The following is a 26,754-nucleotide window of genomic DNA, read 5'->3' on the forward strand; positions in this document are numbered from 1 at the left end:
CATTGGTATATCAGCACCATCACTAAAACTACTAAACACACTTTGATCATGACGAGCAATCTCGTGCACACACACAGTTCAGGCAAATACAAGTTTTGAATAAGTTTCCGAGAACAGCTGTTCAAGGAACAAAAAAGAAAACAGAAGTAGCCCGAGTTGTAGAAATACCAACGATGCGCGTGTTCTCGATTGAGTGGGTTCAAAAGACAGAGTACAAGAGAGAGTAAAAAGTAAAAGAAAAATAGCCTAGTTTTTCACACAGTCTGTCTGACTCGAACTTTTCCCGTTACTTTTGATAGTTGAAGACAGCGGAGACAAGGCGAGGGAGGAGAGAGTGAGAGGAGACATCCCTACTACAGCTTCCTGTCCTCTGCCTTTCTCTCTCGTCCTCCTCCTCTCTCTACACTTTCCACACAAACTCCATCTCAGTATGTTCACCCCACAGACCCTCCAGAGTAGTTAGTAAAAGAGACAAAGGCAGCGAGTGGCAGGCAGCGCGTCATCTTACCATGCGTCCTGGCGTCTTCCGTTGCGTTGCCTTCCAGCGCCGCGTCTCCAAGAAGAAACACTCCCAAAAACTATACGAAAAGAAAACGAGAAGAGCCACTGTTTTCGCTCCTTGCGTCCCACCACAACCCGCCTCTCTTCCTCTATTTTCTCCACGCCTCCCTCCCTCCCTTCTTCTCACTCGCCCCCTGCACCCCACCCCCTCTCTCTCTCTCTCTCTCCATCCCCTCCCTTCCGTGGGCGCATCGTTCCACTAATGGCATAAAAACACGGAAACCCACTCAAGTAGAAATTATTTGGAGGAGAGGCGACATAACATAACAACAACCCATAACATAGCCTAGTCAGATGGTGCATGGCAAATGGTGCAAATGTGACCTCTAATTGATAAACTTTACAAAAGTAGTTGATATTTAACACATCATGACGTCATGATTTACTTCAACTCAAATATTTAACTTGGTTAAATGTAACAATACCACTCTGTAAAAATGCTCTGTTGTAAGTAAAAGTCCTATATTGTACATTTTTATTTATTTAAATTTTACTCGAAAAAGTATTAAAATATGGAAAGTATCAAAAGTAGTTTTAATAGGCTACAGACAAATGCCTCCAAGTGTTATATTATTACTTAGTGTGTTTTTCAAATCTTTATTACACTATTTGATTCCGTTTCCGTACGTTTATTGGCTCACTGTAACTCCTTCAAATCTTTACCCATTTAAACCATTCATCCATCAAAATGTTCAGCTCTTTCAGCACATTATGAGACTATTTCTAAATTTATAATGGGAGCGGATGGGGCGGTAATGGTATATATACTGTATATCAAAGTGTCAACCTATAGGCTACTGTTTAAAATGTGCTATCTTTGTCAGAAGATCTTCTCTCGTCCTTCATTTGTTTCCTTTAATTGTATTTTTCTTTTTCTCACGTCTGATTCTGTCAAACTTCTGCTTTTTGACTGAGGTTTCAGTTTCCTGGAGACGCAGAGAAGGAAACCGCTGTCATTTAAAGAGATATTCTACCCAAAATGATCTATGCTCAGTTTTTAAAGGTACACACCAAGCTATGAAGTTACATCTGTAGACCTTTTATTATTTTTTAAATGATCTAAATATGCAAAAGAGAAAATATGTTCAAATGTAGCTTTACTCACATTTTCCTTACTCATTTTGCTGTCTTAGAAGTCTCATATTTAACCAACATGAATTTTAGGTGGACTTCCTTTTTTTCTTGTGAAGGAGACAAATACACAGAACATCCCATGAATTATAGTTTGTGAGTGCCAGTTGTAAACCAAGTTAAAACCAAGCATTACTGCCCTTAAAGCTGGGGTATATGATTTCTGATTGGTCAAAGTTAACCTGAGCTGACACTTTGACAAATCAGAGTAATGTCCATTCACTTTGGCAGGACTTTGTTGGTGTAGAGCATGTCAGGGAGGGACCATAGGGGAGGGACCAAAGAGAAAAAGAAAGTGGAGCGGTTGAGGTATTTGGATTCGAATCTCTATCCCAACTGCCATTTTCTTCCCAAATCCTCCACCCCAGCTTTAATGTGGAATGAAGTTTCAGTTTATTTGTCACCTTGTCACTCAATTTGGAGCTTGTGGTTACAGTCTGGTTGCGCCACACTTTCTTGAAATGATGAAGTGACCACAAGGTGTCGCCAAAAGTCCATATAAATACATACACTATAAAAACACATTTAAGGATCAACAATCACATTTCTTTTTTTCTCATTATGCTATTCAGACATCTTGGATTTCACGTCTGAGCCTGAACAAAGTTTAATATCAGAGAAACAGCTGAAATCTCTACATCAAATGATTCATTTTAAATTCTTGTATCTCCTTCTTCTTCTTATTATTATTAGTTGTCTTCTTCTTCATCCTCCCAATCAGTGGTGGAACAAAAACCTAACAGCAGTGTCTATGCTGTGTGAGAGTTTTGGGAATAATTTGAAAACCTCTAACGTTTTCATGTTAATAAATTAAGCATTTTCTGATCAGAAAAAAAAACATTCTATTGATTTGAGAAAACTTTGTTGTAAGCACACAACAAACTATACAAACCTTTGTGTACCCACACATGCAGAAAGAACTTTTCTTTAAACAATTACAATCTGTATTATTTTCCCAAATTTCTTAGGTTTTTCTGTTTGATTTGCTCCCCATCTATAAGACAAAGATCAAGTTGCATAATATAAATAAACAAGCGATTTCACCACCTTGACTTATATTATAAAAATGAATGAAGGACGCATTGTATCTATCTATCTATCTATCTATCTATCTATCTATCTATCTATCTATCTATCTATCTATCTATCTATCTATCTATCTATCTATCTATCTATCTATCTATCTATCTATCTATCTATCTATCTATCTATCTATCTATCTATCTATCTATCTATCTATCTATCTATCTATCTATCTATCTATCTATCTATCCACTCACATCCATCTTGTGATTGTATCTGAACTCCTTACCCAAAAGCAGAAGGGTTGTGTCTGTAAATAAGACATAAACAAAAAACTTTCATTTTCTTAAACCAATGAATAGCCTTTGTTTAGGGCCACATTTATCCAGATAAGGTTTAAGAATGGTAGATTTTACCTAACAGTATAGGCCTATTTGCAATCATCTCCACACCTCACAGAGTAAATGAAAACTGAAGCTGACATTTCTAGATACACAGTTGGTCTAAATAGGTATATGAGTGGCAAAAGGGTTATTATAATAAGGTTATAATATTGAGTTCATCAAACACATGAAAGGTATTCCGCCTGGTAACAAAACATCCTCTTGTTGCTCCATGTAGACATTTCTTCAAAATATTTATGAAGATTAGCTTACAGAAAAACTTTCAGATCCCACAAATCTGATTTTCTAAATATACATGCCTCTAATAACTGCTTTATTCGCTCCACATCCAACATTTTGAGGATATGTTTTACAGTTTTTCTCAGTTGCTTTGGTGCTTTTCTCAGATCAGAATGAAAATTCTCATAACTATTAGTTCAACCTCCGCAACATTTAGTCATTTGAGCACATCATAGTAGCAATTTCTCCTTCCTCTGAACAAATTGCAAATGCTTTTGGACATGTATCAGTTGCTTTCATACAATTCTCTGCTTTTTTATAACATTGTCATTTGCTTATGTCATGTCAGTCAAAATGAACTATACTTATGGATGCTGAATAATCGTTCCCAATAAAACTAATAGTCTTCATTTCATTGCTTAGTCATTACATACAAAATTGTTGAACTACTTATCAAATTCTGTTAAGCAAATTTTATACCTTTCTTTATAATTTTTTCCTGGAAATGTCTCCTAAATTGAACAAATGCTCTCAGGTGGACTTCAGCTTTCACTCACGAGGAGGTGTGTGAAGTATTAGTTGTAACCAATTACTTTCCTCGCTGCATTGCAAGGGATAATATCCATTGTGATGTAGATGAAAATATGTGGCCAGACAGACAGGAACGTCTGGATGTGCCAGAATGATTTACCTATATATGTTCAGTTACAATATGTCCTGTTATATTGTTCACATTTGTGCACAGCTCTACCAAAAGGGTGTTTTTTTATGTTTGTTCTAAATAAGTGACTGAAGTGTATTTTTCTTTTGCACAATGCTGTAGAATTGCAAAGAGCATATACAGTAAAAATGTGAAACATACGTATTCAGTGTCTTGTACTCACTTACTCCCCTAACTACAGCAATGTGTAACTTTACTGTAGTTTTCAAATGGCTGTACAAGTAGTGTATAGTGCTGTCTTGAGCGTTTTCAGGTAGTGTCACCAAGTTCTGACCTTGTTTTTTGCATTGGAAAACACTGAGAGAATAAACTGTCATAATGAAAACATGACAAAGCCATTTGACTATCTTGTTCATAAACGATGGTGTCAAGACTTCTCATTTAGATGACAATGGCAGTTTCATTGACATGAATACTTGCTTTTGAGGAATAGACTATCCATTTTGAGCAAGTGACGTACTTTTGCAGGTTATCCACTAGGTTTTGCAGTTTGCACTAATTGTTTTGAGAAATGCACTAACTACTGTGTGTTAATAGTGATGTGAGAAAAGCACCAAAGCGACTGAGAAAAACTGTAACAACAGCTTTCACAGCGGCACATCAGGCCGCACTGTGTTGCCTACTTTGTACCACAAGGGGGAGCTCTCTTCTCGGGTAAGACATTTGAATACAGTGGCGGTCGTTCCTATAAAGGAAATAGGCTACATTTATATGGACATTCAGAATAAAATGCACTTAGGCTGAGTCCTGTGATTGGTTTCACTCATTCATCTTTCAATCGTTAAAAGTTCTTAGCTCTAATTTCTCTAAATATAACAGGAAGTTGGTGCTCAAGCGAATAAATAGCCTTGCCTACACATTGTCTAAAGTTCAGTTTTAGCCATAAAGGATCAGGTAGGCTACTATGTATTCAATGTTCACTAAAAGCTCATAAAGTTGAAGGAAAATCACGCTGGGGCCCGAAATTTGTCCTCTAGCACCTAATTCTCAGTCAATGTCAAAGGAAAATGTTGTAGTGAGTGGTGACATCATATCAGACCGACAGGAGTCCCCTTTTCTGCTTGCCCTTTATGTGTGTTTCTGCTTTTTCTCGGATTAATAGCCTACTTACATTAGTCGTTCATATCCTTATTTAGTCCAATAGGTAGGCTATTATCATAAATTTACATCAAAAACTAATAAAAAAAAAAACGTTTGAATAAACCCTCTTTTAGTTGCATACAAACTCTTCTTCGCTCTTTTGTGACAGGCCCTGACTTCAGGACTTCATGTCAAGTGTACAGTGAGCTTTCACTGTACACTTGACATGCTAACATGGCTAGCACTTTATTATTATTATTATCAGTGTTGTGTTTAATGTTTCAATTATGTGAAGGCCTATTCATAGCCAGGCTAATTTAGTCTAATCTAATTTAATGCTTTAATTGAATTGATGCGTCTCCATGGAAATTACCTCATCATTGAATTAGTGTCACAAAAACTATTTCCATAACGTTCAGCTGGTTCATCAGCATTGTGTCCTGAGTCGAGGACCAATTCATTAGACCATTAATGAGTAATATAGCCTAAACATATAATAAAGTGATGTAAAACACAAACCTTGAGAGACTTTATATCTAAAATATATTTATAGTTCCTGTATTTAATAATAGATGTAGCCTATCAATGGATTTGTAAACTCATTTATTAATTCCCGTTTTTATTTTACAATGTTACATGTTTTATTACAATTCCCGTGGTTTTTGAAGTCCAAAAAGTTAAATTAATAAAAAGAATAGGCTATAAAAACAAAAAAAACACCTGTTCCACCTTAAAAGCAAGAATTCTCAGTCTATCTTAAAACTTAAAACTGAGAGGGGCTCGGTCTAGTTTGTCAAGTGACGTCCCCGCCGCCGATTGGCTGAATCCCCGGGGCTGCTGGTATGCAAATGAGGAGGAGGGGGGTGGGCTTGTGTGGAAACGAGTAGGTGACGTCAGTTCCCCCGTTCGCAGTGAGCGAAACAAACATGGCGATAGACTCGAGTGGACGGGGGTTTACGCTAACTTTATTCGTCTTTTCTTGTGTTTTTGCGGGCGAGGCGGCCCAGGCGGCGGCGGCGGAGCCACAAAGCCCAACGCGGATACTCGGCATGCGGCTTGAGAGGAGCGACAGGCCGGCGGAGACCACCCAGAGCGGCGTGATTCAGGTGACCGAGGGCAGTGACACCCTCTTCAGGTTCTACGGGCTCCACTTGCTGCCAGAAAGCTCCAAACTCATCGGCTTCACTGAACTTTACTCCAGCGACAAAGAGGACCAAGACTCGCTCGGCGCTATCACCACAAGCGAATCGTTTAACAGGACTTGTGCCGAGATAACCAAGGATATAGTGGTGAAAGGCTCAATGGAGGTGAGCAACCAAAACACCACGGGGGTCATCAGCATCCTCATCAAGGAGCTCCGCAAGAGCGAGGTGATCAAAGTGTTCGGCTTGTGTGTGCGAGACTCCCCGGAGAAAGACGAGACGTGGTACCTGCTGGACGATAGGGACGGTCGGCTGCGTGTGGTGGAGGTAAAGAAGTCCCTGATGCCTATGTGGGTGCAGGTGATCCTCATCTCGTTTCTCCTGGTGCTATCCGGTATGTTCAGCGGGCTTAACTTGGGACTGATGGCGCTGGACCCGATGGAGCTGCGGATCGTCCAGAGCTGCGGCACCGAGAAGGAGAAAAGGTACGCGCGGAAGATCGAGCCCATACGGCGGAAAGGGAACTATTTGTTGTGTTCGTTGCTACTCGGAAACGTTCTGGTCAACACCACTCTCACCATTCTCCTGGACGACCTCACCAACTCAGGTTTCGGCGCGGTGGTCGCCTCAACTGTGGGCATCGTTATATTCGGCGAGATCGTGCCGCAAGCGCTGTGCTCCCGCCACGGTCTCGCAGTCGGTGCGAACACCATCATGGTGACCAAGCTTTTCATGCTGTTGACTTTCCCTCTGTCGTGGCCCATCAGCAAGCTCCTCGACTGCGTCCTGGGGCAAGAGATAGGCACCGTGTACAACCGGGAGAAGCTGGTGGAGATGCTGAAAGTCACGGCGCCCTACAACGATTTGGTGAATGACGAACTGAACATGATCCAGGGCGCGCTGGAGTTACGCACCAAGACGGTGGAGGACGTGATGACGGCGGTGAGCAACTGCTTCATGATACACAACGACGCGCTGCTCGATTTCAACACCATGTCGGAGATCATGGAAAGCGGATACACCAGGATCCCGGTGTACGAAGACGAGCGGTCCAACATCGTGGACATCCTGCACGTGAAGGACCTGGCCTTCGTGGACCCGGACGACTGCACCACGCTCAAGACCATCACCAAGTTCTACAACCACCCGGTGCACTTCGTCTTCCACGACACCAAGCTGGACTCCATGCTGGAGGAGTTCAAGAAAGGTTAGTGTGTATGGGGGGGGGGAAGGTGATGTAGTAGGTAGGATGCTTCGTGGTTATAGGTCCAACGTTATAGGTACTAGCAGGGATTAGACATCAAAGGTGTAGTCGGCGATTCTGGAGAACGCTGGGGTCAAAATCTTCCCCTTTTTTTTTCAAAAAGTGAATATCTCCTCATCACGATCTGCTATCCCTAATGTGTGTATGATGAAAACAAATCCAGTGTTGTTGCTAATACAACGCCTAGGCTCTGTAAACAAAGGGGCCCACCTTAGCTAGCAACACGCCAATTTACAGAGTTTAGGCTGTGTATTTATTGACACTGGATTTTTTTTTAGCACACACACACACACACACACAGTACGGACAGTTAGCAGATCACAAAGAGATATATTAACTGATTTTGACAAAGTGATTTTGACAGCAAGCTTCCTACAGAATTGCAGACTCTACCTTTTTAAATGTTGATTGAGCTGATGGTTTATGAGACTTGTCAGAGGTTCTGGCTGAGCCTCATGCTCTGATTCTTTATGTTGTTGCAACTATAACAGCTTCTCTTTCCTAGAACGACTTCCCTGTTTTGGTTAAATCAAGGTTCAAATTTAAAAAAAGAAATGACGTTTCTCAGGGCCAGGGTGCAAAGCTAATATCTAAAGAAATACCTAAACATACAACTACAAGGTATCGCTAACATACATACAACATAAATAAAGACACAGGGTTGAAAGAAGACAGGATGTAAACCACTAAAGTGCAATCAAGTTCAATAATAAACCAATGCAAGACATACAAATACAGCAGCCAGTTATGTCTTTCAGTAAAGTAGCAAAAGTAGTGTACAACAGAGTGCAAAGTCAAGTGTTGATTGTCACCATGATTATTGAAACCTCTCCCTCTGTTTTAATTATTCAATTTCAAAAGCTTTATTGGCATGAACGTTATGTGAACAATATTGCCAAAGCATAGAGGATAGTTATAATTCAACAACAAACAGAAAAACACCACTGACCCAATAACCCGGCCTCCACCATCACACACCATGTCATCCTGAAGTGGTTGTGATTAATGCAAACAACGATGCGATAAAAGTCCAAACACAGCTGCACACGACTCCACTGTTTTTACACTCTGGTTTAGTTTACGCGACCTTTTTGTTTTTACATCTTTCTGGAGAAGAAGGCCAAGCTATCAGAAGACATTTTCGTCATGGGGATCAGTGATCTCAAATACCAAACATGATATTTATTTGGCCTTTGTGTGTGTGTGTGTGTGTGTGTGTGTGTGTGTGTGTGTGTGTGTGTGTGTGTGTGTGTGTGTGTGTGTGTGTGTGTGTGTGTGTGTGTGTGTGTGTGTGTGTGTGTGTGTGTGTGTGTGTGTGTGTGTGTGTGTGTGTGTGTGTGTGTGTGTGTGTGTGTGTGTGTGTGTGTGTGTGTGTGTGTGTGTGTGTGTGTGTGTGTGTGTGTGTGTGTGTGTGTGTGTGTGTGTGTGTGTGTGTGTGTTGATGACTCGGCCGTGGCTACGATGTGGATCGATCATTTTATTTTAGACAAACTCCCTTGTATTTTTTTTGGTGTCTTTGAGTAGGGGTTTGATTTAATATACTGATACAGCTTATTAACCCTTATAAATATCAATACTCTTATTGATACTCCTCTTCATTATTTAATGCAACATGAGATGTTTAATTACACTGTAGTTTAATAATTTTTGGAAGAAATAACAAGTTAGATTGCCGCCATTTTGCTAAAGTGGTCAAACTTCACTGCAGATTTATCATGTTGTATTTGTGAGTTTCCATGAGGTTGCTGGTGTGACTCACTTAATACACACACCACTACATATTTGCTTGTTGCTGCATCTTATTAAATATGGCGAAGTGAGCCCACACTTTTGAACAGCCATGACCGGAGAGCACAGAACAAGACTATACACAATGTAATCACAGCTCGACGTTGGCAGTTTCATCATCATTAGGGGACAGTTAAGAATTTGAAAATGCTATTATTATGAATAATGTTGTAATGAATGGATTTTGGTTGCATACATATGAATATAGCAGTATTATTTGTTCAGTAGCCTATCGTTATTATTATATATTTAGTATGGGTTCTCAATGCCCTTCCCTTTTGATAACAAAGACTATGTTAGTTTTAAATGTCAAGCTGGTGTGAAGCCGGCAGTGTGTTTTCTCAGGAGTGCAGGAGGGGGGGGGGTGGGGAAACTGAATCAAGTTGCCGTCTTGTATTTCCGTGTTGTTTTCTACATTCAACCTGTGGCTCATTCTTATCCTGGTTACCATAGAGACAGTCAGTTTGTATGAAGTCTAACCAAATAAAGCAAACCACGGTGCTGTCAATCTGAAGCTGTGTCTGTGAATGATGAGCCTGTCTGCATTCAGATATCACCTCACAGATGTGATTAAAAAAAAAAAAAACACTTCCCATTTTCACTTCTTGTTCTTGCTTAGTGTATGCACGCATGCACGCAAACACACACACACACACACACACACACACACACACACACACACACACACACATACACACACACACACACACACACCCACATGTGTGCACACTCGCTCTCTCAGGAGGATGCACACACACTGACGCCATCCCCCGCAGGGATTTATTTTTCCTTTCTCAGGCGTCTCGTCTCAAGGTCACAGACGGTGTAGACACACACACACACACACACACACACACACACACACACACACACACACACACACACACTCGCTGTGTTGTTTATCTCTGCACAGTGAGGAGGGAGTTATTGCAGCAGCATCCGTATCCATGTGTGTGTCTGTGTGCGTCTGTATACCACTGTAGCAGTGACGGTAACATTTCACTAAACTTTGTCAGCAAGTCTTAGTTTGGTTTTAAACATGAACTGTGAACTCTGCTCTTTACAAACTGTAGATTTGACTTTTTTAATCAGTTGCTGTAGTCGTGGTGACTGATGTTGCACGGCGCTGTGTTTCATTTGGCCAAGAAATGCCTCAGTGGCTCGTCTTAGCTGGCGAGGTGGGAGGGATTGGCATCACACTGCAGTACACACACACACACACACACACACACACGCACACGCACGCGCACGCGCACGCGCACGCGCACACACACACACACACACACACACACACACACACACACACACACACACACACACACACACACACACACACACGGGTCCGGCTGCACGGGGAGTGTTTAAAACGATCCTCATTGGCTCACAGCTTGGCACAGAGATTTACTGTAAGTAGTTATGAGGGTATGCTCAGTTGCTGTGTATAAAGGGAGTGAGTCTGAGGGTTGTATCACAATGGAGAGACACCTCTGTGTTTATCAGTACTGGTGCTCACATACACGCAAGACATAACTATTCTTGAACACCTCAAACAGTACTGAACAACATTGTATTTGATAGAAGGAGATTAGAAGGAGATCAACTGCAGTAATCTGCTATTTAACCCGATTAAGAAGTCAAGTCAAAGGATGTTGCTTTGCCAACAGTATAATGGATGACTTTAATTAAGTTAAAGTGAACTCAGTTGAATTAAGACATCAGTGACTCCCGGTTTTAGTGCTGTGCTATTTTGTGAAAGCTACGTTAGACACGTTAGCACCTTAATAGGAATGAGGCTCAAATGTTGTAGCGTTCGGCAAGATGCAACGGCTGCTGATAAGCAATACAAAAAAAATTAAAAATCAATGATGAAAAAATATTTATAAAACTACAGAGGGGAAAATGCTTTCAATATACATCTTTTGGCCAAGTTTTTTTCCTTATTTTCGGATTCGGACAAGAACTTTCATTACGGTACATGACATTTTTTTTTTAAAGAGATGTAATTGGGTGGGTTATCTTTGAGCCAGCTGTCTAACATGTACACAAAGCTAATGTGATGATGACAAATAAGGAAGAAAGAGGGCAAATGTCCACACAATGCCTATATGTACGTTTGAGTGGCACTTCATGTATAGAGGAGAGATTGCTTTAAGTATTAGTTAAGAAACACAGGGGTGATATGAAACTGTGGTGAGTGTTGTAATGTTGAAATCTCTTGGCTGTTTGCATGTGAGAGCAGAGCTTATCCATTTCCTTCCGTTCCTTTATACGTCTTCACTGTCGGGGCGCTTTTTTTTAAACTTGAGAAAATCGACTGACACACAAAGAGGGCCATTATTTCAGTCCAACACAAGAACATCCCCGGGAAATCTTACAAGCGGTTATGGGAATTGTTTGCTGCGCAGAAACAAGTACTGAATTCCCAAGAAGAAGTTGCAAAACACTTATTATTTTTTGTCTAACTACGGCTACGCATTGAGACCGTATTGATGTGGTTAACACGCACACACACACACACACACACACACACACACACACACACACACACACACACACACACACACACACAGCCCCCCCCTCTTCCTCTCCTCTGACCCGACTCCCCGCTTGTTGCTCAAGTTCCCCTCACCTGCCGCTTGGTATCCGTTACCGTGGCGATGGCATCCAACAGCGTCGGCGTTTGTTGCTCTAGGTTGTGCTCTGCTTTCTCAGCCCACTGTTTACTGGAGGCACACGTTGAGGAAAGAAAGTCATCAATAATGTATGTTCTGACATTATTCCTTCACTCTGTGTGTGTGTGTGTGTGTGTGTGTGTTTTCAATACTCCACAGCCTTTTCAGTCAACATGATTTGACCTTTCTAGATGGACTATGAAGAGCCCCTATTAGATGAGATGAAATGTTAATGACATGTTGACTGTTAGAGCAGGAAATGGTAAGAGCAGGCTTAAAAGAAAAACAGACAATAGAAGCAAGACACTTTATTTTTTAGATGTTTTATGTTGAGACCCTGCAGGTGAATACATGATGCTAACTTTTAGTTAGCATCATGCAGCTCTGCCAGTTGGTTACTTACATTGGAACAATTCTTTTTTGTATTACAATCACAAATGTTTGAATAAATTTGCAAATTTGGCTGAATCTAACAATTAGATTTTTATTCCGGGGCAGTGAAAACAATTCATTTTGAAGTAATGGCTGCTGAAGATGGTTGTAGAGGAGAAATGTACAGACGGAAGCAGACAAAGTTTAGTTAAGTACACACTTCAATGTACATTTTGCACCTTTTCATTTACACTAGTATGAAAGACGACATGTTACAGAAGCAAAAAATCCCAAAATCTTAAAATTGACCAATGCTTGAAAAACATGCCTGCAGTATCTCGCCTTAAGAGTGTGTGGATTATTGAAAATAGTGGTACAATTTGTAGAGCTGGACTGAGATTGACTTAAAATGACTCCACACTACAACCTCTCATGTAAGCATCACTATCGCAGGGAGGGTGGGATTCACGCACGCTGCCTGGACATCAGCGATAATTTAGAAAACACACAAACACAAGTGAACCATGAATAGACTAGAGGCACATGGCGCTCAGTCAACACACCGTCACATGTTGTGCCCTGCAGTAGCATGCCACGTTAGCCTACATGTTGTCCTAAGGGGCCCTGCCTTCAATAATACCCACATGCATGAGATTACTTACTTTTGCATTGTTTTTACTACTTGTGTTTCTTAATGTTTTCCTAGTGATACTTGTGATAATGAAGGGCGACTGTGGCTCAGGTGGTTGAGTGGGTCGGCCAATCATTGAAGGGTTGGCGGTTCAATCCTGCCCTGCCACTTGTGTCATGGTTGTTGTGTCCTTGGGCAAGACACTTCACCCACCTTGCCTCGTGTGAATGTCCATAGTTAGCCTGTTATCGGTGTATGAATGTGTGTGGTAACTTGTAACTGGGAACAGGTCTCCCTTGCAAAAGAGTCTATAAAAAAAGTTTAAAAAAAGAAGGTGAAGAACTATTGTGGTCAAGCAAGACAACAAAAATAGTTTTCAATTGATTTTATTCCACAAGTTTAGCGTTATAGCCATTATATGAACGAAAATTAACACTGAGCTGAAATGATTTGTTGCTTGACACAGAAGTAATTGGCAGCTATTTGATACACGCAATTTTTTTTAATGGACCAACTTTGAATGTTAATATGTTGGAATATATGGTTTTGATGGCCTTTTGGGGTTTGGACTAAACTATGATATTGGACTATTTCAACTAGACATTGAGAAGTTGTGATGAACTGAATTTGTTCACTGCTTGGTTGGTCATGTAACCTTAATTCTCATCCTGGTGATCACTGATTTATATATCTTTATATATATTAGGTTAAAGGTTTGCATTATGAAGTTTTAAATTTCATATTAGAGAAATTAGAATATCAATCTGCCAAAACTTGAATTTTCTCATTTAAAATGCGATATCACAAAACACAACCACACACCATATCAAGGGTCTCTTATTTTTGCTGATATTTCGGGTAATATTTTTCCACCATTTATAATTAGTAAAACCTGCGACAGATTGTGTGTGAGTCAGTTGGCAGGTAGAACCATAAACACTTTGAGCCTCACAGGAAATTAAGCAATGCCTCGTGCTTTTTTGCTTTGTTTGTGGTTGTCAGGAAGGTCCGCATTGTCTGTTGTTTATCAGTGTTTTGGGCCCTTTATCTGCCCGCCCCACCCCACCCATGTAGGACTTTATGTGTGCTATGGTTTAATGACAGTTTGTCTGGTACTAGCAGCAGTAGACAGACTGCATCTCTAAAACTTCTCAGCAAGTCTCAGTGATATTTTAGTTGGCCAAGGAGGAACCCCTCTCAAGTACTCAAAATAGTTTGTGTGTTAAGAAATGAACAGAAAATGTATTGTCCACAATTATCTGTCGACACAGCACTTACCTGCTTCTTAAATGTAAAGAAATCTGCTTTTAGGTCTGGATTTTTCTTAAATCTTCATCTCTACATAACTTATTGAAAATGCTCTTAATGGAAACATTTTTATTGTAATTTGGTAGAAGTGTATATTAGTAGTTCATATTATAAAACCAAAATGTTCATCTACTCAAACATATGCCTATCCATAGTACAAAGAGAGACACGGAACATTTGGAGTGGTCTCTTATTTTTTCCTTGTGGGATTTGGGCTGCCTGTTTAACTGTACTAGCTTGACAACACCAACCCTGACTCTGGAAACGAGTAAAGAAAACAAAACAATGAACAAAATAAAATGTGAGCATAAAGGTGACCAGACCTATCGGTGTGGTTATAATCTCTGGAAGTGGGCTTTAATTTTTTTTTTAGTTTATTTGTAAAAGATGTTAAAAATAATCGCAGATAAGTTGCCGCCAGAGAGAGAATATTTCTGCAAGTTTCTCATTAAAGCAATTCCGTAGAACGCTTGTAATTAAAATCACCTTTTGTCAAAATCAGTGGAAAATCTCCTCACATTCTGCCAGCTGTCGATAATGTGTGACAATCTGATGTTAATACACAGCCTAGGCTCTGTAAAAATGGGCATGTTTCTAGCCAGTTGCCCCCATGTTGCATTAATCCAGTCCATGCTCTCAGGATAACCCTATAACTGTAACTGTAGAAGGAGAATGTCTAGCAGAAGACTCAAACCTGCAGAGCCAGAGGGGCCATCACATCTGCATCATGTGGTCTGACTTTGGCCTTATGACCCTTGTTCTCTACCCTACACACACACACACACACACACACACACACACACACACACACACACACACACACACACACACACACACACACATACACACTTATTTAAACACACGTTTGCTCCCCATACATCATAAGACTGAGCTTGTGACAAACACGTGTAGTAGACATAACCTCTATAAATGAAAAGGTTAGATAAAAAGGAAAACTGCTGTAATTTGGCCCAACTAATTTTTCCTTTGTTGAAATACCTTTATGATTAAATGTATCTGTATGACTAAATGTATCTTTCATGAATATAAAAACTTGACATGTTGAGTTCTACATATACTAAGAATTTCAAACAATAACAGAAACAAAACCAAGTTGGTCAAGTGTTTGGCTCAAATGTATAGCAGTTTTCCATCAAAGTTAAGAGATTTAGTCGCCCACAAAACTACAAAAATCTAGTGAAGACAGTCGGCTTTAAAATTTGAATTTTCCTAACTAATCAACATTTATACAGTGTATGTAAAATGCATCTGTACATCTATACATCCAAACCCTCTATATTTTCCTTCCCTCAGCCCCTCGCCTTAACGCTTAACACCACCTTTAACCTAAATCCCAAATATTTACCAAGAACACACAACAGAGTTTTACAACGTTCAGGCACATATTACCCAATCTCAGCCTGATAAGGGCTTTTACACAGGGCACACCTGACTCTCCACTCCTCCTTTTGTGCAAAGGGTGTGTCCCCTCTCTACCTCCAGTTATCCCATTTCTATGCATGTCATCTGTCACTCGCTCTTGTGTTTTTATGTCAAATTAGACTACTTAGGAAAGAGCAGCAAGAGTTTCAGTCATCCCTTATCTGCGATTGAATACGGTTAAACATTAACAGTCTAGTATTGGTGAGAGAAAAAAATCCAGTATTTTGTATAGAGCCGTTATTATTACAGTTAGGTAGAGTTAGGACGGCTGTGTGAACTCACGTGGGCGCTGGAGGTGTGCCAGCAAAGTGGAAAACATGGGAGGACTGGCGGAACGAGAAACTCCCAGATAACTGAACGCTTCTGAAAAACTATTGTCAAATAAAGCCCTCCTCAATTAGTCACTGGAGGCTGTGTGAAGACATTTGAAGCAGGGACATAAGCTGAGTTATATTCATTCTTTAAGTGTTCAAAAGGAGATGATTGTTGAGCTCTTGGGGGGCTCTTGATGGGGCTGAATCAATTCTTTGACAATATTATGACAAGATTGATGGTTGCCACCTTCTTCAGCGGAGTTTGCACGGTTGTCACAGAATTGAAGATTTTTTTGGTGGAATTTTTCATTTTTCTGTTCATCTTCTCGACCGAAAGTTTATCTTTGACCTTGGAAACCATAGTCGGCAGAACAACCTCACCCACTATATGATCAAATATGATACAAATATGAACCACTCTATTCCAACTGTCATGAGCAACCCCCTACCCCTAGATGTATCCAAGCTTTTGGAAGTGCGGGCTGACACCAAACATGGGGTGGAGCCGGACTGTTAAAATCCCTCTTCAAGACTCACACAATCAACAGCTGGAAATCACAAGCGTCTTATCAGCCGCCTGCCTGCTGCTGCTCTCTCTCTTCCTGTCTTACCATTGTAGCTTTAAAGTGCTGACGGTGCAGTGTGTGTGTGTGTGTGTGTGTGTGTGTGTGTGTGTGTGTGTGTGTGTGTGTGTGTGTGTGTGTGTGTGTGTGTGTGTGTGTGTGTGTGTGTGTGTGTGTGTGTGTGTGTGTGTGTGTGTGTGTGTGTGTGTGTGTGTGTGTGTGTGTGTGTGTGTGTGTGTGTGTGTGTGTGTGTGTGTGTGTGTGTGTGTGTGTGTGTGTGTGTGTGTGTGTGTGTCACATCAACACACCCAGACTGTGTGCCATAACAATTTCAGTCAGCATGAATTAAGAGTGGATCAGCAAAAATTACTCCACGTCCCTAACGCACACACACACAGACACACACACTGTTAGTTTTAACCGCGATTTCGCTAAACACCTTATTACATTCCTGACATTCCTCTGCTGTTAAAAACTATTTTGGATGAGCAGATCCGCCTGGAGCCATTTCAGTTTGAGATTACAGTCAGTTTATTGGCAACAGGGCTGAGTAATAAATGATGGTGATGTCATTTTGCTGCCATCATCCAAAGCATACTTGTATGTGCGTCAATGTAAGTCACATATTCAGCAAATGACCTACAGTGCTTCTTATTATGTCCATATAATCTTCAACTAAATCGAATTTGTTACAACAAACACTCAGAGAATGAAGTCAGACCATCAGAAAATCTGCATAATAATAATTATTCAATATCAACTGATATGATGATAAGATAATGATGAATTGTTTGTTCTGAAGTGACATATAATAAAACTACAGCTGCAACTATAAATTCATTCATCAATTAGACTAGTACATCAAAACAAAATGATTTGGCAATTGGGGACAATATGGAGGATTTTTATGGTTAACTCTTTTTCGTAAACGGAATATCTTAAGGTTGTGAGACTGTAGGCCCCGCTAACAATACATTTTTCATTTTCAAACGGTTTGTCAGTTAATGGAGAAAGTGACCTTCAGTTGCAGCCCCATATTGGTGCTGTGATAACTTGTCAGCGTTGTTGAATCCAGGCTCAAAGGTGAATTATCTGCCGTGCACCATGTATGTGTCTAATAAACCTACAAACATGTATTTAATGGTTTATATTTCACCTAACTGAAACATATTGACAGCAGCACGTCCACACCATTTCCCTGAACACAGCCTAAAACTAAACACTCTAACGCCTCTGCTGCTGTAGCCAGAAGGTGTGTGTGTGTGTGTGTGTGTGTGTGTGTGTGTGTGTGTGTGTGTGTGTGTGTGTGTGTGTGTGTGTGTGTGTGTGTGTGTGTGTGTGTGTGTGTGTGTGTGTGTGTGTGTGTGTGTGTGTGTGTGTGTGTGTGTGTGTGTGTGTGTGTGTGTGTGTGTGTGTGTGTGTGTGTGTGTGTGTGTGTGTGTCGACATGAGATGCAGCCATGATATTTGTGTTATGAAGCTTCCTAGGAAAACCTATTTTTAAGTTGTTGGTTCAGAGGCCTGTCCGTCCCTTAAGACACGCCAGCCCCAGTGTTAGCTGGAAAAACAGGTTAGAAGAGCTTGACCTGTCGCACACAACAAGCCTTTGTGTGTTTGCACTGTATCTACGTGCGTGCGTGTGTGTGTGTGTGCGCGCGCTTGTGTGTCTAGTGCACGTGCGTTTTTGTCCGTGTGTGTGTGTGTGTGTGTGTGTGTGTGTGCTTGTACATATTAGCAGCCTCGCATTTTTGTTTCATCCCCTCCCAGTTGGTGGCTGTGGTCAGATGTGCGGTCGGTCGGAATGCGTTGTGTGCGTGGGCGGAATGCGCTGGTTGCGTGGGTGGAATGTGTGTGGCATTCCTCTCCCATAAAGACTCATGGACTGTCCCCCCTCGTCCCTTTGTCCACCGATATTTCATGTCAACAAACACGGCGGCCTCGCGGGCTGCTGACGGACCAACCACAGGTCCTGCTTGGGAATATCTGTTTGGGTGTGTGTGTGTGGATGTTTTGGTGGGTGTGTGTGGATGTTTGGGTGGGTTTGTGTGTGTGTGGGAGGGAGGGAGAGTGTAATGTGTGCTTGTGTGGGTGTGTGTATCTGCAGTTCCATGTAGGATGAAATAGAACTGAGGAAAACAAACTCATCTTTAAAACAGGTTTTAGTTAAAGGAACAAGGAACGTTCAATGTCTTTATTATTCCTCTGATGATCATGAATTACCTGTAACAGCAAATGAGACCATCAGTGTGAACAACTCAATTTTGTATATAGTTATTATCAATGCTTTTGCTCTGGTGTGATTTCCAGGGAACTCACGGAACTACTTACAGCAGGCAGATCAGAACACCCTGGGTTTCCCTTAGGGTACTGAATCAAGGTTTACTTTGCTTCACCATCATTGTCTTTTTAGTTCCCTTCCAAAACAGATGTGGCACGCACTAGCAAAGATCAGTGTAATAACAATACCACTTTTGTCCACATGGGGCGCTTGAATCAAGCAATAGCTCACGAACAACGCCCCTTAACTGTGGTATAATGAGCACATTCCACGGCCTGTTGTGAGCTATTGCTTAATTATAAAACAGTTAGGAACCAATCAGATTGCTCGATTTAAGCCACCCGTTTCCAGCAACAACTGAAAGTCACTGGAAAACCACATCGCGTGAAACTACAACAACTTCTACATCCCCCTATAAATCTGAACCTGGACATGCTGAGTGCTGTCACTGTGTGTGGAAACGGTTATTGATGAAATAGATAGAGAAGCTGAAGCCGCTAGCTCAGCAGCGCTCAGCGTTTTATGACAAAGGTTGACGTGTTTCTCGGTTCCTGTTTTGGTAAATTGTTCTTCTCCCTTCTGCTCTCACCAAGTTTGCTGTCTCTGTTTAAGCGGAAAGGATTGGTTCATTGAAGAGATATTAATCGGCAAGAAAATTGATAATAGAATAATCATAAAGTCATTTTCGTGGTTCCAGCTTTGGATGCATTTGATATATGTAATTGTTTTATTAATCTCATTGTGAAATTGGTTTATTATAGCAGTTTAGTGACATAAATCAATAAGATAACTAAGATAAGGACAACTAAGGAGGAAGGGAAGAACGTAAATACTATAAAAATGCTCAACAACTTAAAAACAGAAGCGTAACAATAGATCACTACATCCAAGTGTCCTTGACAAATACACTGTACTCAAGTTGTTATCTGTGGTTGCATGGAAGCTTGTGTGTGTGTGTGTGTGTGTGTGTGTGTGTGTGTGTGTGTGTGTGTGTGTGTGTGTGTGTGTGTGTGTGTGTGTGTGTGTGTGTGTGTGTGTGTGTGTGTGTGTGTGTGTGTGTGTGTGTGTGTGTGTGTGTGTGTGTGTGTGTGTGTGTGTGTGTGTGTGTGTGTTGTGTGTGTGTGTGTGTGTGACGAGTGGTGAATGAAAGGCACATTGTATCAAAGCTCAGTGCATTTTTAAATTATATCTTTTCGGCATTTTTCTCCCTTTTTCATTGATAATGGAAAGACAGAGAAGTTGACAGGTAATGTGGAGAGAGCGAGAGAGGAGCAAACGACATGCAACAAAGGTCTCTGGAATCGAACCGGCGATGTTGCAATTCGTAGGCATGCACCGCAAATCCACTTCAAGTCCGGTCCATTTTTACAATATGTGTCTAATTTGACGTTCAAATTCACCTAGAGTGCAATTCCAAGTCAAATTTCAAGCTTGAAAACCAAAAACTGAAATTTGCAGTCACTAATAATCAGTAAGCTAAAGCTGGGTAAGTGAGGGACTCCAGGGGGAACCAGCCTAAATCTTTCAGAAAGTCAAGTCAAGGATTCTGTCCCATTAGCTCACAGCCTGCTTGTCATGTCACATTCTTGCTTAGAGAATTGACAGGTCATTTTATGTCCTTGTAAGCCTATGGGGAGAGCTTGCTGCACTGGAAAAACCTTTCCCCGAAAATCAGCAGATGCACTGGACGGGAGCTGGGTGACTGACTTTATTGTAGACTCAGCTGACAAAGGTCAGACACTGCATGCATGATGCCGCTACTACTTGGCGGAACTTCCTTGTGTGTGTTTGTATGTTTGTTTGTGTGTGTGTGTGTGTGTGTGAGGTTGTGTTATAGTGTGTGTCTGTGTGTGACATAGTGTGTGTGTTTGTGACAGTGTGTGTTTGTGTGTGTGTGTGTGTGTGTGTGTGTGTTGCGAAGGAGTCAATAGATTCTCAAGTGACTCTCCAGTAACTGGGTGTAAGCATGTCCCCTGGGGTCCTACTTCCTCTGAAATATTGACTCAGCACAACAGGGAGAGGTCACACACACACACACACACACACACACACACACACACACACACACACACACACACACAAGCAAAGGGCCTTTTCCTTTTCCATTACGAGATGCGTCTATTTTCGTTGCTACAGTGATCTTGTGTGGAATGAACATGGGCCGTCTAATGAATGTGCTCAAAGCCTTTCTTACCGTGGGACTCTGTTGACTAATGCTTTCCGTCCCGCTGACATCATATCAACGCTTCCTCGTATGATGTCATTTCTGGTTACGGGGGAATTTCGGGGGTAAACGAGAAGACACAGAGAGAGATTAATCTAAGAGGGAAATCTGTCTGATTTGATGTGAAGGTCAGAAATATTGTTCATACATTTTCCATGACTCTATTTGGGATTTTTCTTGTTACACTGGATGACAACTAGACAGGTTAATATAGGTATCAAATAGTAATCATGAGACATATACCAATATCAATAGAAATAGACCCTGATTTTGGAAAATGTAGTTTTACCTTTTGTCAGACCATAATAAAAAAAGCTCCTTGAAGACATAAGCTTGCACTGGAAACTTTTCAATGTAATTTTGTGTGACATTTTATTAAGTAAAAATGGATGAATAAATAAATGGATAGATGGATGGATGGATGGATAATAATAGACGAACGGATTTCCAGAAAAAGGTAGCTGATTGTCGAGCCTTGTTGCTTCCTCTCCAGCCTGGAGCCTCCAGACTAAATACACAGCCCCCCCCCCACACCCTAACATCTCATAATATGACTCGTGTCATCACAGACTCACACGGCAGTGCCGGCCTTATGGTGAATTGGAATCCTCGAAGTCCCCCCCCCCCTGCTCTATTTGTGTTGTTAAACCCAGCAAGGTCGAAGCTGAGAATGTGTTTGTGTTGTTGTGCCAGCCGTGCCCACTTTGCTAGACAGACATCAAGGACACACTGACTCCCTGATATCCTCTTAGTGTTTACTATTGGCAGCTCCATTAAACATTCAGAGCATCTGCCTTTGCTTTGGAAACAAGTCTGCTGCGAAACCGGTGTCCATCTGCACTTTGGACATGTGTCATGTGAGGAATTCAGCAGGCCGTGTGTGTGCGTGTGCCTGTGTCGGTGTGTGTGTGTGTGTGTGTGTGTGTGTGTGTGTGTGTTATATGTGTGTGTTCCATATGTGTGTGGGTGTGTTGTACAGTAAGGCTCATGGCCAAAGTCCAGGCCCCACCCGGGCTCTAACGACCTGTACACATTAACAGGCTATTAGCGGTGCAGCAGAGGGAGTGGGCAGATGGGTTACTGTTAGAGCAGTGCTGTCTGTCACAGAGGAATCCATCATGATAGGACTGTTTGTCTCCATCGAGGGGCTCGGCCAAGAGGCTACGTTTGGATTGTACAAACCTAGAGCTGTGAAATAATTCAAATTCAACACTAATTGTACAAACATACCACCGTATCTATAAATAGATACCAAAGGGAATGTTTAAGAATCATATTTTCACTACAATCTGGACTTCAGCCACTTACAGACCTGTTAAGCTGGCTCATCATGCATGTAATCAAATTATTAATTTATAATTTACTGTGCCCACTATCATAGAATAGCCATTTGTCTCAGTGGGTTTTACAATCTGTACGGCAATACAACACCCTCTTTCCTTAGAGCCACAACTCCTGAGAAACAATCCCCCCCCCCAAAAAATCTTAACAGCGAAGAAATGTATGCTTTTATTTTGAAGGAAGAATAAAGCTTACACAGCATTGAGACATCTGACTGGCATCTAATTAGTGTTCAGGTATTTTAACAGGACAGCTCTCGAAGCCAAGAAAGCTTCCGCCGTTCATACCAACATGAGCAAACCACGAGTGCAATGTTAATATATGATATGGTGGTTAGAGATCGTTTTCCTTTTAACCGAGTTATGCTTTGATGCCTTTGGCTGACGTTCATACAGGATCAGTGTTGAGTAGTGACTCAGCCTCTAGAGCAGAGATTTTACAAAAAGCTTCACCTGGGTCTTTATCTGCTTTAAGAACAAATCAAGTGAGTGCCACACGAGTGTCCAAACCATAAAATATATTTTTAATAAGGGAGTGTTAATATATGATTATCCGTTGTGCGCATGGATTTGCAGCATATCCCAAAATAATAGTGATAGATACAGTACTGTCTACCACCCTAAATAACGGTAGTATGGATCTATTTAGGTTCATTCACTTTATGTGGTTGATGTATTCACAAAAAAACAAAATATTATCTTTCTTGCTTTTTATTTCTCACAAAAAACCCAGTCCAAACTAAGACCTAACTTCAGAATCTGGTCACATGGTAAATGTTGTCCTATCACCTAAGGGTGCTGCATTCTTAACATCTGCGTGTGCTCTTCTTCCTCTTTTTAATCACTGCATTTCAAAAACTTTCATGACGCGTAACTTCCACAAACAGTTGCAGCTATTGTCCGACTGTTCATTAGCAGCTTCTGCACTTTGCACAAATCCCCCTCATGTCCTTGGGCTTTCTAATGTTTATAGCTTGGATGCTAATAATAGCCCAAATGCTGATATGAATTCCACTTCTGTGATTTCTTTTGACAAATTGTGTAGATCACAACATCTAAAATATATGTCTACTTCTTGTGTATTTGATTAGTAGGGCCTTGACAAATGATTGTATACATTATCTGAAGTACCCCACTAATGCTGTAAACCTCTTTCTTCCCCTTTAAGGAAAGTCCCACCTGGCCATAGTGCAGAAGGTGAACAACGAGGGAGAGGGCGACCCCTTCTACGAGGTGGTGGGGCTGGTCACTCTGGAAGACGTCATCGAGGAGATCATCAAATCTGAGATTCTGGATGAATCTGACCTCTACAGTGAGTTTAACTTTGGCTTTCCTTCATTTATCACTCAACTCCACTACCATTAAAGCTGCTACGAGGAACTTTAAAATATTTCTGAAACAGTCTGAGTTTTCCTCTTAAGATCATAAATGACATGTAATAGCAAACAAGACCATCAGTGCAAAGAATGCTATTTTCATATTGTTTTTCTTAATTCCTCTGTCATGAGTACGCTCACCCAGGAACATCAGCTGGCGTCATAAACCACTACCACTTTTGTCCAAAGGGGGTGCTAGAATCAACACAAACTGAAAGTTCCTCGGAGCCACTTTAACTACCCTAACCTTTTTGTATTATGTAAATTGTTGAATTATTCTATCATGATTAAGCAATAAGCGGTTTAGAGGATTTTTACAATATGTGATTTTTATTTTTAACGGTACATTTTTCATAAATAAATAACTGTCTGCTTGTGCGTGTCACTTCTCAGCTGATAACCGCAACAGGAGAAAGGTGGCGCCCAATAAGAACAAGAGAGACTTCTCCGCCTTCAAACAGAGTGAGAGTGAATCCAAAGTCAAGGTCTCTCCTCAACTGCTGCTGGCCGCACATCGCTTCCTGGCTACAGGTGTGGAAACAAGAACACACACACACACACACACACACACGCACGCACACGCATGCTAACACACGCACACACATAATCCCTGCGTTCCAAATCACATACTCTTTCTTTTTACTATTCAACATACTACATCTGACCATAAAAAGTATGTAGTTTGCATGCAGTAGCCATAGAATTGGGACATATATTTGCTTATTGATTTCATCATAACATCGCCGCTTGAACTTGCCTCTTGCTGTTTTATCCATTGCATTGCCGGTTGTCTTCTCCCGAAGGCTCTGTCGATGCAACATAACTTCTGCAAAGCATGCTGATTTCCACACTTAAAATTCCCGACCGGATTTAGTAGGGCATTCGGGTATTTTTTCAGCATGCTGCATCTGACCACATATGTTGGGACATCATAAATATTTCACTACCATACTAAATGGCAGGGAAGTATGGGGATTGGAACCCAGCCAATATCACCAAAAAATATAGCCACTAATACCTTGTAAAAACCACCTGAATATTTGAACATACTGTATGTGTTTAGATCTGTAGCCACAGCATGACTATCCCCAGGTTGTGCGGCAGGTCCACACATGTCCGCAGAGGGACAAGGTTTAAATGTGTTGATTTACTCAGAAGAGCTATTTGAGATGGGAGCAGTGTGCCAGCCTCTTCTCACCACCACTAGGAGACTCTGAACTGCAGCCAGTTGGATGTGATGCCTTTTGCCACTGCTAGAAATCCCTTATGGACGTGTTGCAATGTGTCCTAGTTAGTTACTGCGTGTGTGTGTGTGTGTGTGTGTGTGTGTGTGTGTGAGCCCATTTGCCACCACCAGAAGCCGGCGAGCGCTAGCTGCCATTAGCATGACGTAGCACTTCCTCGTCTAACTGACACTGTAGTGCAAGGAGCGTGCCAGAGTTGCTTTCTTGGGATGTTGGTTTAATTTTTTTCTTTGCACAGTAATTACATTAGATCTTTCATTTCTTCTATCGGTTTTCTCTTCAGTTCAGGAAGTAAGAGTTTCAATGTGTTTTTTTTTTCTTGTTTTCTTCTTGCTCACATCAATGATCACTACCTACCCAGCTGTTTTTTAGATTGTGTCTGATCTCAGCTGCAACTGATATCTCACATGGTGTATCTCCGGTACCACTGATGTATGAGAGATGTTTTTCAGACATTTAATATCAGCGCATTATGACACGACAATGTGATGCATCCTTACGTTTAAGGACGTCTTTGATTAGCAAGCTATATTAGATTTATTTGTAGATCAATTTAAGTGTTATAAAAAATTTAAAACTAGGAAGATATCAAGACATGGGCTGTGAAAGTGTTTAGACTCGAAAATTATTCACAGAGCATTTAAAGGTGGAGTCAGCGAGAGGAATGCTTGTTGTCCAAATCAGTGAATATTAAAAAAGAATCCAGTGTAAATACACTGCTTAGCCTCTGTAAACAGAACCACTGACCCCACCTTTTAATCTGAGCAACAGCAAAAAAGCGCAATATTTTTGTCTTTGTTCTTTTATTTAATATTGAACCTGATGAAGTTGTTGACTTTAAAACCCAGAATGAATGGACTTTATTTGCCTTTTAGATTATGAATGAATGAACGAACTATATGGCTGTTATAACACTGGTCATATAGGCCTCGCCTCTCACTGTGTGTGTGTGTTGCACAGTGTTTTGTTTGCAGGGTGGAACATTTCCTTGTACTCAGTTTGGGTGGGGTCCAAGCAGCCCATTTAAGGTTGCCCTCTGATTGCAAAAGCTTAGTGAACAACAGTTGATAAATGCATGTTATTCCTTTTTACAGGAAAAATGTGCTGGACATAAATCATCACTGTGAATGTAATAGCTATCCAGGAGGCGGACAGTGATTCTAATATTAATAATAATACAATTCATTTATTTAACACTTTTCTTAACAAAGTTACACTTTGTAATATTATTAAGAAAAAAACAGGACCAGGTAGAACAGTCAAAAACAGTCAGATGGCATTAAAAAGTAAGCAATATTAACTTATCAATCAAAGAGTTGTGCTTATATTTTAAAGGCTATGGCCAAAATTTTCATGGCTGTGTGACTAATCATTATTTTCATTATTGATTAATCTGCACCTGATAATAAACCCTCTCTCTCCCCGTCTCCCCCTTGCAGAGGCCTGTAGGGGCCCGAAAAAGTATTTAACATTTACACACACTATACCCCTTTTGAACATGAAGATATTATTTGAGTTGCTATTTTTTTTTGCTTATAAGTTGCTTATGATCCCATTTGTTTTTCTTCTTATTGCTTATATGTTTTACTTTGTGTTTGTATTGTTTTAATATGTTTTAATACATTGACAAAAAAAAAGGTGAGCCAGTAGGGGCCCA

The 26,754-nt window shown here is 40.9% G+C and overlaps 2 protein-coding genes across 2 annotated transcripts in view; one reads left to right on the plus strand and one right to left on the minus strand.

The window, feature by feature from the left end:
• Positions 1-617, minus strand: part of LOC307259733 (phospholipid-transporting ATPase ID-like) — a 36,417-nt gene extending 35,800 nt beyond the window's left edge. Inside the window, exon 1 of the mRNA XM_080039689.1 lies at positions 509-617. The gene's annotated coding sequence lies outside the window, so the exon portion shown is untranslated. The remainder of the gene's footprint in view (positions 1-508) is intronic.
• Positions 618-6,065: 5,448 nt separating this feature from the next.
• LOC307255935 (metal transporter CNNM4) overlaps positions 6,066-26,754 on the plus strand; it is a gene marked incomplete at both ends in the record, with an annotated part of 39,008 nt that continues 18,319 nt past the window's right edge. The window contains 3 exons of the mRNA XM_080034767.1: positions 6,066-7,488; positions 23,646-23,789; positions 24,247-24,384. Of these exons, the coding sequence (XP_079890893.1) occupies positions 6,066-7,488; positions 23,646-23,789; positions 24,247-24,384 (1,705 nt within the window). The remainder of the gene's footprint in view (positions 7,489-23,645; positions 23,790-24,246; positions 24,385-26,754) is intronic.

This window comes from Ammodytes marinus, assembly GCF_949987685.1.
Source record: "Ammodytes marinus genome assembly, chromosome: 2".
Classification (NCBI taxonomy): Eukaryota; Metazoa; Chordata; class Actinopteri; order Uranoscopiformes; family Ammodytidae; genus Ammodytes; species Ammodytes marinus.